The sequence below is a fragment of the Lepidochelys olivacea genome (assembly GCF_965140295.1).
Source record: "Lepidochelys olivacea isolate rLepOli2 genome assembly, chromosome: 10".
Classification (NCBI taxonomy): domain Eukaryota; kingdom Metazoa; phylum Chordata; order Testudines; family Cheloniidae; genus Lepidochelys; species Lepidochelys olivacea.
The window spans coordinates 5,369,838-5,381,852 of NC_140420.1; the positions used below are offsets into that span (position 1 = coordinate 5,369,838).

The window sequence follows — 12,015 nt, forward strand, 5'->3', positions numbered from 1 at the left end:
GCAGGTCACACACAGACCTAAGTCTCATGATTTGCCAGCCTCCAAACAGCAAGGCAATCGGACAATGCAGAGCGCAAGCACCATGCCAGAAAAGGAGGCCTACAGCGAGACGCCCATGTTGAAATCCATTCCGTAAGGGCTTTTTTTCAAAGATCTGTCAGTGATGCTTCTCTACAATGGAGCACTCTGTTTGCCATGGTGTCTGCATAACAGCATCATTCTATCTATCCAACTGGTCCAATCCCCGTCCCCTAATTCCGTCCTCTCTTGGTCCTTCCGCCACCAACCCAAGAAACTGAAAGCGCAGACCAGCAATTCCCTCCCCCTTTGCTTATTTCCAGTGATAGACGCTTGCAACTAAGGGACTGCCATTCATCTCAACGTATAATTGTTACCTGCATTTAATAGATTTCTGGACTCTTCAGCCAAGTTCCATACTATATCTTCGGCTGAGTTATGAGCCGTGGCTAGCTGCCCAATGGTTAGAAACACACTGTAAATCAGGGACACCAAATTACTAATAAGAGTTGGTTCCTACTGTGTGCTTCAAAATATGTCAAGTTTCACATAATCGTATATTCATTATGAGCTGCAATCCTCTTTTTATTGGTTTACATAGGCTGGAATTACAAACATATTACAGCAGCATTTCATCACACGCTCTTTCGGTTCTGGTAACTGTTGAAACAAAAACCTTAGACCGAAGAGGAAAAAGAGAAACAAGAACCCAAATACAACAAACTCCCATAACTCCAAGGCTCCACCACTCTAAGAGATGCAGGGATTAATACAATTTTGTTCTCACCACTCCTACCCTGCCCCCTCCAACTCTCCTCCAAAACAGGGCTTTCACGTGTCACACAAAACACTGCTATGTTTTAAAGTGCGGAGGTTTGTTTTTTATCATGTTTGTTCAAAGCTTCCCTTTCTGCAGAGGTTGAACAGAAATGTCGGCTTGTTTGAAAGGTGGGTAAAAGATCATTTCAAAGCCCAGTGTGACTATGGGCATGCTGCGTAACGCTACTGCTCACAGAGTGACATGGCTTTTACAAAGGTTACATTTTTGTAACAAGGACCTAACACACCTGGGTAGTTACACTGGGTACCTGCTCAGCCAGAAGCTTCTGCAGCCAATCAGATCCCTCTTTTTATAATGCCCCTTTGATAACAGCTGGCTATTTTCTGAGGTACGATCCACAACCCACTGAAATCAATAGGAGCCGTTTCCAGCCTTTGCCTCAGGCCTCTAGAGCAGCGGTTCTCAACCTTTTTGGGCTCAAGACCTATTTGTAAACGTTTATGACCTGTCACGACCCAGAACATAATCTGGGGGTGGAGGCCCTGGGGTGGTTTCAGTTGGATCCTGCCCGGCACTCACCCCACAGTGGGAGGGTGACCAGATGTCCCAATTTTATGGGGCAGTCCCGATATTTGGGGCTTTTTTTTATATGGGCTCCTATTACCCCCCAAACCTGGCCCGATTTTTCACACTTGCTGTCTGGTCACCCTACACAGTAGTGGCTCCTGCAACTCCTGTGCTGTGGGGCTAGCTGGGCGTGGCTCTCCGCCCCGGGCGTTGCAACCTCTCGCCTCCCTGACTGGACCAAATCTGTGTGAGTGGAGCTGTGACCTGGCTCATGGGGTTGCAGTGCCACTCACTCAAATCTGGCCTACCCGGACTCCCATTATCATGATGGCTGGGCCCAATCTGAGTGGTGCTGGGACCCCAGAGGTTGAAGTACCTGGAGCAGGGAGATGAGCCCAGCTAATCCCGTGGGACAGGAGCTGTCATGCGACTCTTTGAAACATTCTGGCCGCCCAGTTTTGGGTCCCGACCCCCGGGTTGAGAAACCCTGCTCTAGAGAACATATGGTCAGCACAGTGTGGGCCTGTGGCTGGCAGAAGCAGAGGTCTAACTATGAAAGACTGGCCAGCTTCATCAGGACTACCTCAGACTCTCCAACTGGATTAAAAGGCTTGGGACCAGTCCTTCCATCAGCTGCCTGTCTACAGCTCATATTGACTTCAGTAGGAATTGCGCACACAACTGGTAGGATGATCGAACTCCCGGTCCTCCAGTTCTACTTCCTCCCTGCAACGTCCTCAAGAGATACAGATTAAATTCTAAACAGCTCAATAACCGATCAAGAGGAACTAGCAAGCACTCAGATTCCACAATGGGTGTGCTGCGGGAACCTAAACAGACTCTCTCCCACGTCAGCCCGAGCTGGCTACAAGCACAAAAACTGTGGAACTAACATGTTGTTTGTAAAACAATAACTCTGCTTCTATTTTATACCCCTTTCCTCTCCCCTTTCTCTATCTTGTCTGTTCAGATTACAAGGTCTTCAAAGCAGGGAATGTCTATTACTCTAGCCTAGCACAATGGGCCCTCGTTATCAATCGGCCCCTCCGTGTTGTCGGAATACCAAAGCAACAGCAAAGGATTGCACATGCTATATTGAGGGTCTTCTCCTTCCCTACCCCACTGGTGTTACTGCAAAACCAGCCAGTTTCCAACTGATAGCTAGAGGAACAAGTTCTATGCGGTTGAAAGCAGTGGTAAGTATTTAGCCTGTGTGGATACTTGCAGAGATAGCTAGTCTGGCCACAATAACGTGGCCCAACGGCCTAATGCAGAACCCTGCATGCTATCACGCAGAAGGCTCTTTTTCAGGGCATCCTTATGACTTTTCTTCTGCCAGAGCAGAAAGGCAAGGCAGGTTCACGGAGGAGATTTTCCCAGCTAGAGGGAGGGAAGAAGGAGGGAACACGAACACACACACGATACAGAGAAAAAAAATCACTCTAAATATGACCCATATGACTCTCTACTTTCTATTCATATTATCATAATGTTTTTATATCTAATATATTGTGCCCCATAAGAACAGTTATAAATTTAAAGCAAAACTATAGTCAAATAAATTATAATACAGTAGGAGAGGATTTTGTGATCCTTTTCAAGCACTCCCTTTCCCCCCCATCCCCAATGAACAGCTACTCTGAACCTATCAACTACCAGAAGGATTAAAAAATAATGATTATAAGACACAAAGACTGGCTAATTGACTATATTTCATGATGTTGATAGGAGAATAGAACAGAATAGGTGTGCTGTGGGTCTATTCAAATGATTAGTACCTTCCAAAAGCGCCGTATGTGTTTACTATCCTGAGCGGGTTGAATGAGGTGTTCATGACTTGTCCGGAATTAAGCAGGTTGAGAACGACAGGTATACTGAGATAGGTGATCAGGAGTCCAAATGAGACGTTCACCGCTTTGCGGACGTAGCAGCCTGGTTAGAACACAAACAGAACCAGAAAGGAAGTGACTTCACCGTCTGAAGTTCCTCATGATCAGTTCAGACCCTGCTTCTGAGAAGACTTTTTTTCCCCTACAATCCTTTCATGTCACCTGACAGGCAATTTCAGAGGGTTGCTAACAGTTGGTGTCAGCTCCCTTTCAAGCTAAAGTGGATGAATTCTTATACGTAATCAAACAAATCCTCACTGGTAGGCCATGTAATCTCTCTCCAAAGATCTGCCTTTCTCTAAATAGTCTGAGAAGGGGCTGAAAAGAAAAATGTCTAAAATGTTAGAGTAATAACAGTTTTAGTGTAGCAAAAAAAACCACAGCAGGCATTTAGACATTGTTCAGAATTGCCCTCCTTGTTATTAAGACTTTCCATTGACTCTCTCCAGCTGATTTTAAACTCTCTCTATTCCTCATCATGGATCCTAACACCAGCCGTTTCTTTGTCCTTCCTCACTGCTGGTGGAAGAGAGACCACTCCTCTGAAGCTCTTACCACTGGAATTTGCTTTTCTGCATCTTCCTGCCACTGCCACAACTCCTCTCTTTGATTCTCATCTCTTTCCTGGCTAGTGCCTCTGTACACTTCTCTTTCCTTTGGCTACCACTTATTATTTCAACTTCCATTATTTTACATTGGGAAGTGCTTTGGGAAATGGCTTGCAGGAAGGACCTTGCAAATGAGACTGGTGTTGTACTGGATAAAATGCGGTTTTTCAGTCTACTGAGAATCTAACGTTATCACAATCAGACAAATAAGCTAAGGCAGCCTCTAAAGGGTTTTTTGTGCTTATGATTGTTTTTAATTTAATGTGGACAGTCAAAGGAGAAGACTCAAAGCAAATGCATGTAGCTTTCCTCCTATCTCTGCAGGAGCGGGATGGTTATTTAAACCTCTCATATAGTATGAATAATTGCTTAGTCTGGGAATATTTTTGGAGAATCACTTGATTCGGGTGGGTTATCTACCCCAGCCCCCTGCATCGCAGCCGGGCTGCCTCTGTGATCAGATGGCCTGGGACTTCTAGCCTGTAAGGAAAAAAAATAATCAGATACGAACACCAATGACTGCAAAGTTTATTGTGAATGTCGGTGCTCCCCAGGTCACCATTTGTCTGGATGATGTCTAAACATGGGCCTGATTCTGCATATCCCTGCTTCTTGGATTCATCTGCCACTAACTGGGTGAGTGAGGGTTTGCAGGATCTGGCCCTTTGACAGTCCGCTCGTTGGGGCCACAGGTCATCACTTCTTGCATGGCTATAAAGCATCATGGACACCTACAGCACTGTGTACATCATAACCATGCCCTCCGAGTTGCACCAATCTGACCTTTAACTGCAGTTACAGTTAAATACATGTGGAGAATGGCAACAGAAAGGAGTGAAACTGGCGGAAGAGGTGCAGAGTCTGCTTTGCAGCCCATCAATGGGAATCTTGCCATTGACTTCAGTGAGACTTGGATCAGGCCCTCAGACACCAAGGCGCAGATCCTTAGAGGTACTTAGGCACCTACGTCTCACTGAAATCAACAGGAGTTGGTGCCTTGAGTATCTGGTCCCATGTGACAGGCTCTTTTACAAAAACTTTCACACGAACAAAAGGGGCATAAAATGCCACACCCTCCATTCTTCTGACTCTTGGGATTAATGGTCCTCTAGGACTTTTGCTACATGGCCCTCCTGTCCAAGGCACCGACTCAGCAATCCATTGTTATTCAGCACGTGCATGAGTGCTTTCTGGAACAGGGATGGATTTAAGCTGGGACTGAACCCAAGTTTATAGCAAGTATGGGAGGTTCTTCTAAGTAACCCTTAACTGGCCATCTGTGGGGACCTGTCAGAGAATTTCTTGGAGTAAATTTGGGAAGCTGAGTCACAAGAGGATCTCTCTCATTCTCAAAATGATTCACAGATTGGTAAATTGAAGAACAATTATTCTGTTTCTTCTCCAACAAGTCAGGCCTAGGTTTACTCAGAGTGACTGAAAAACACAGCTCAACAGGAGATCTCTAGCATCACTCCGATCACTGGATTTACCAGCCCTGCCAGAAAACTACTTGGCATTGAAATGCTGCAACTAAAGAGATTTCTTCTAGTAAAGTATTTAAAATAAATACATAGTATCAGAGGGGTAGCCGTGTTAGTCTGGATCTGTAAAAGCGGCAAAGAGTCCTGTGGCACCTTACAGACTAACAGACGTATTGGAGCATGAGCTTTCGTGGGTGAATGCCCACTTCGTCGATGCATGCAAAAATATTCCCAGACTAAACAAACACATGCATCCGACGAAGTGGGTGTTCACCCTCATGAAAGCTTATGCGCCAATATGTCTGTTAGTCTATAAGGTGCCACAGGACTCTTTGCCGCTTTTAATAAATACATAGAAAGTGTAATGAAATTTAATTAGCATTACTGAAACTAAACACTTCTGTTTAATAAATGGCATAATCTGAGGTGGATCCGGCTTCCTCCGAAAGAACTATAGTCAGGCATTTTATTTTGTAAACATGTTTTTGTCTTTCCGATGGATGTTTGGTATATTTAAAAACTAGCATCTGTAACTGATGTTGATATTATGTTCAATTTGTTGCTTACATATTGTTTATACAAATACTAGAAACAGCTCTACATCTGTTACCCAGCCCCATGTAAGTAAATCCCCCTTCTCTCTGTGCTGTCAGTTCTCTTTGGGGATAGGATTTTATTTTTTTAAATCTTAGCAGTGTACATTAGCAACATGCTTCATTGCTCCTTTTTTATTCATATTAACAAAACTTCTGTTTACTTTTTCATGCTATACCCGTAGGCCAAACTATATGCCCAGGGCAATTTGACAGCCAAGTTCTTGATGCTCGAACAAGCCCAGCATTCTTGACAAAGTCCGATAGCCCCGCTCCTTAAAATTTGCGAGAGAGGATTTTATGCCCTCCCACTCCTTTTTTTTTTTTTTGTTTGGCACCACATTAAATTACTGATTTAATTCCACAATCAAAACATTCTGCTTATGTTAGAACAATGACGACTCCCGAATAGTCTAAAGACAACTGGACAGAGTTATTATGTCCATTGTGTCAGTGGCAAATGCTGCAAAATTGCAAGTGTGATACATGTGAAAAACGTTTTCCACGTTTAAACATTAAAAAAATACCACTGAAATTCTGGTCCCATGGACATCAATGGGAGTGTTGTTACTGACTTCAATGGAGGCAAGTTTTCAACCTATGTATTGCTTACTTTGATACATCTGATGCTTTTCCTCATGCTGAGTAGTACCTTAAAATACTCTCACTAAAGTCAGTGGAACAAGGTGCCACCCACCAGGAGCAAAGATATCAGAATTTTAGCTTTAGAGGCTTATTTTCCTATAAGCAAATATAACCTGCACTAACACCATATAAGCATTCCCCCTATGTAGCTGGAGGATGGAAGTCTATCAGTCAGCTCCTGCCTCTGAGCGAACGGTTCTTTAGGGTAAGTAGCAGAGGCTTAAGTTTTAAGATCCAGAGGCCCTTCACTGTGGATGATCCCAAGAGGGAATTGTCACACAAAGATACTTCCTTTCCCCTGCACACATAATAGTAAGACCTAGCTCATGTAAAGCCCTTTCCAAAGGGAGGTCAGTATCATTATCCCTATTTTACAGGTGGAGAAACTGAGGCACAGAACGGTGAAGGGACTTGCCCAAGTTCACCCAACAGGCCAGTGGCTGAGCTGGGAATAAAAGAGATAAGGTAGATAGATACGGTTTTATTCCTCACGGGAATGACCTACCGTATCTCAAAGGAAGCCTCTGTCCTGCTGCCTGTTTGGCTTGTATCTTCAACACTTGGTCCTTCACACATCCCTCTTTAGAAGTGAACAGGAATCCCAAGCAGGTGTCATCAAAACAGGCAATGCTGGGCACGATGGTTAACCAGTTGAGGAAGCTCAGGTTCCCACTGATAATTAAGACCACCTAAGTAGGAAACAATGAAAGCACTGGGTAGTTGTGAGTTTAGGCAGGGGAATGCCCTGAAGAAGTGTCACCTGGCCAGGTTTCCAAGCGATTGTGTCCCAGCCTTAGTACAACAGCATTTGTCTTTAGGAGAAAAGGAAACGTCCATGTGCACAATGGCTTGTTCTGTTGAAACAAGGTTAGGTACAATGATAATTACAGCTGCAGTGACTGGTTTGGAATGGTACGACTGTAACCAAGTATCTGGGAGTCCAAACACGCCCTGCCAACCTGTAGAGAAATCTCTGCAGTCATTGTGGTCATCCTTTGGGGAAGAGCTCAAATCTCAACCGTCATTTCACTTGCTGTCACCGGTGGATCTTGAAGGCAGGGCCAGACAGCCCTGTGCCAAAGGGTCTTTCACCTGCTCAAGCTCATGGAAATGTTGAGTGGATCCCATTTAAAAAAAAAAAATTACTTTAAAAATATGTATAAACATTTGTGCCCGGTAGCTTCTGCACTGCAAAGGAGGCTCCCCTGGCACTATTTCCTGGCTGTGGAGGGACCGTACACTGAGCTGATTTTAACTGGAGACCCACGTGCACTTTGGCATTGAGTGATAGTTGCAACCCTACTGCTACTCTAAACCACTAAAAACACCACAATAAAAAAGTGTCCCTGTGTGTTGAGGAATGTTATTGGAAAGGGTTAGCTAGGAGTCTGGCACGTCAGACAGCGAGGAAATGGCTGGGCTTCCTCCACCTACAGTCACGGAGAAGGAGGAACTGAGTGGCCGTGGATGGCACTTCTTCACATAACCTCGTACACTCAATGTCTGGTGACATGAGGGGGCATTCAGGCACCCACTTCCCCTGCAACAGCCCCGGCTTTCCCCACAGCTCTAGAGGCAACCGCCTCAAAGAACTACAATCACTGGTAAGTAACCACTTTTTCTTCTTGGGGTGACCACTCACAGGAGAAACACCCCTAAAGGGTATACTGTAATACCATACAGAGCGTGTACCACAGTAAAGTACTTGAAACAACAGTGAGCACAGCCCTGTCTCAGAAGCTATCTACTTGCACCCAATAGCAGCACAGGGGCAGAGACACGAAAACCCTGGATACTGTGTTATCACAGCCCTGCACACGTTTTTCTGCTGAACTTCCTCTTGTCTGAGATTACCAAAGACATGGCAAAAAAACCCACCACTCTAGAGGCCTGAACATGCTCCCGCGGACACTCAAAGTGAGTTCTGCCATTACTTTCAGTGGGAAAAAGGATCTCCCGTGCATGGTGACTTGATTTCCCTACTCACCTCTGTGACTATGCTGTTGTTTGGTTCCATGTTTGATTGTCTGTGTGGTTACTTCCTGATTACACCCACCTGTCAGTGAAACCAAGGTTTCAGAAACCCTAGAGGAAAACTTTGGCACTTCTAATTAAAGAACAGCCCTTAAATATCTATGTGTGTTTTCTAAGAGGTATTTTTTATTTGAGCTTTTATTACCCATTTATGAGGATGTTTTGCATGTGTAATGCAGAACAGAAAAGGTGGGAACATTTCAAAGCTCTTGGAAGAGCATAAATATTTGTATATATTGGGACAGGTTTTTGAGACACAGGATATTTTTTCTTCTCATTACAATGATTTGCAAATCCAAGGCACCTTCTTGCACCCAGTTCCCCAGCCAACCTTAATGAGCATAAAGCAGTTATTTCTTGGGCACAGTCCATTTAGCCGTGGTCATGAATCACATGCCTTCAGAGCATATGGCTTTATTTTACAGCCTTAAAGTTACATGATGTCACTTTTTTGCCATTTTCATGGGTCAGCCACAGAAAAAATGGAGCTACATCTCTGCTCAGGCTGAATTACAAACCCAAATTTGGAGCCTTTCATTAGAACTCCACATACCACTGAACACACAGGACAATTTCTTCATCATTATTATTGCTACCCACTCTGAAACCCCCCTGACGTCACTGGGGTTGCACAGCTGCCAGTGAAGGCCGAATTTTGCTCTGTTACGCACTACTGAGCAGTAAGCATCATTCTAGCTCCATCCATTAAGCTTAAAAAAGAGAAGGGTAGGTGTGACTTGGTTATACTCTAAGTATCTACATGGGGAACAAATATTTAAAAATGGGATCTTCAATCTAGCAGGGAAAGGTATAACATGATCAAACAGCTGGAAGTTGAAGCTAGACAAATTCAGAAGGGAAACAGGATATACATTTTTAACTGGAACTGGTGGACTCTTCATTACTGACAATTTTTAAATCAAGATTTTTTTCCAAAAACGATCTGCTCTAGGAATTATTTCGGGGAAGTTCTCTCGTCAGTGTTATACAGGAGGTCAGACTAGATGATTACAATTTGGAATGAATCACCAGGTGAACAAGTACCAAACAGTGGCATCTCTGTGGTACTGCACTTATTTCCTGTGCTTAGTGGTAACTATTGATAAGGGTTGATGGGCAGCATGAAATAAGATTAAATAATTTGAAATGAAATAAAATGAAATAATTTCCCTGTTTTATCACAAGTGAAAATACAAACACATGTAACCCTCAGGTCAAATCCTGAGATCCTTAAGACCTTGTCTACACAGAAACTTGCATGGGTTCCATGAAACTGGTGCAAACCCCTATGTGCACACTTATTTTAGAGGCTTACCGTGGTTTGTCTTCAATCTGTTCCTAATTAATTTAAGCTAAACGGAAGCAGGCCTGGATTAAACCAAAATAAGAGTGTCCACACAGACTTTTTATTAGTTTAACTACATCTGTTCAGAATTACACCATATTCTAAACTGGTGCAACAGCATGTGCAAATGAGCCCTTAATTCCCTTTGCAGTGAATAGGAGTTTGCCGGAGTGAGACCAGGTATAGACTGAGGAACCCGCTTCGCACATGGAGCTCACCTTTGTTCACTGACGGAGTGCCAAGGGTAGACATGCATGTGTGCCACTCCCCATCACTAACAGCCCGACTTCCCAGACAACCCTCTCTGGCAGCGGTCCCCGAACTGTGGGGATAAGAAACGTTCGGGGGGCAGGAAGGGGGGCACACGGTGGAGCCTGGGCCAGCCCTCATGTGGGGTGGGAAGGGAGCGCCGCCCAACCTCGCTCTGCCCCCAGCCACAACTCTACTCCGCTCCCAGTTGCAGCTCCGCCCCCTGCCCAGCTCTGCCCCCAGTCGCAGTTCCACCCTGCCTCCTGCTCTGTCCCCAGCCCAGCTCTGCCCTCATTCCCTCTCCATCTCCTGGCCAACTCTGCCTCTAGCTCCACCGCCTCAGTTCTGACCCCAGCTCTGCCGTCAGCCCAAGCTCCTCTGCTGAACTGGCCGTGCAGTAACGGAGTGGCTGTGTGTGTGCAGAATCCATTCCTGGTGAAGTCGGGAGCAACAGGAAAAGTTTGGGCACCACGGCTCTCCGGGGCTCTGGATCCACGGTTGAGGAGGAGGGACTGGGCGCCCTATTAGGAAATGTGGTATGTGATCAGAAGCAGTCAAATCCTCCCTCTCGCATGCACAGCTCTTGTATGCAGGGCTTCGGGGGCCGTGAGGCTTTCGAATGGTGTTTGAGAAGCACGGTTAGGTCCTCAGATGGAAGTACTGGAGCAGGCCATTATGTCTGCTGCTGTTCTCTCTCTGCATGTGTTAAAGCCTTTGCTTCCCTGAGATAATAAAGCAGCCGGAGCCTGATGCCACAGGGTCACTACAGCAGGTTTTTAAGGCGCGAAGAGCCATCTAGGGAGCTGGCACGTCAAGCCACCTCAGAAGACTTACGGCATTCATTTTGGTACCATAACAACGTTGCACGCGTGCAGAACCCTACAGTAACAAACCCCTGCGCGACGCGGCTGACGGCATGAGTTGGTGAACAGTGGCATACAGCAGCAGTGCCTGACTGTGAGCACCGTTCTGTTGAAGACAGGAGGACAATGGAAATGATCACAGCAGCAGCCACCCATCAGACACAAAGGACACAACCTGGATCTGCACAATAGATATAGCCGAGATCACACTTCAATCTGTAGAACCCACTGGAGGACTCCCCTTTCTTGAAAACGCTCCAGGTTTATGCCAATTTTTGACTGATAGGGACCAGGACGAGAGCAAATATGGGAAGGATAATCCTACATCGGTTACTGCAGTGTTCTTGTACCAGATGCTGGTCTAGATGGACCTTGGCTCTGATCCACTCTGGCAATTCCTATGTATATGCCTCAAGAGGCATCCAAATTGGTGCTCTCGCTAACAATCACTAGAGACAATAATCATACCCTCACCATAAAAGTGAAAGAGTTAAGAGGGCCAGACATTCAGCTTGTGTGTGGCATTGCACTGATGTCAATGATGCCACGCACATTTACACGAGCTGCCGATTTGGCCCATTAACCTTTAAAGGATATTGCAATGCAATCCAGACTCTAACTCTACTGGAAGATGCCATTAAGTGCACTGCTTCACTCTCCAGCACAGAACAACGTGGTTTTTAGCCTACAGCAGTGAAAATCTTTAATTGTTCCATGTTCCTGGACAAGAATCAATCACCACCTATCCAGCCTTGCTGACACGAACTCGCACCAGACACAGAGTTGACATTAAAATTTTGCTCAAATGCCAGCATAACAACATGATAAACGGAGCCAATCATAACACAGTTGCCATTGAGACACATCTGGGTTTTCATGGGACCAATTGCCTGGCTGAAATGCCCAGCCAGTCCTTCAAAACTGAAAACATTATAAATGACT

The 12,015-nt window shown here is 45.2% G+C and overlaps 1 protein-coding gene across 2 annotated transcripts in view; it reads right to left on the reverse strand.

Annotated features, from left to right (window-relative positions):
- The window catches only part of LMF1 (lipase maturation factor 1), a 362,817-nt gene that overhangs the window by 42,177 nt on the left and 308,625 nt on the right, over positions 1-12,015 (reverse strand). For both annotated transcript variants that reach the window (XM_084641519.1, XM_084641520.1), the window contains exons 7-8: positions 7,088-7,271; positions 3,145-3,298 (exon numbers count right to left, since the gene is read on the reverse strand). In XM_084641519.1, the coding sequence (XP_084497645.1) occupies positions 3,145-3,298; positions 7,088-7,271 (338 nt within the window). The remainder of the gene's footprint in view (positions 1-3,144; positions 3,299-7,087; positions 7,272-12,015) is intronic.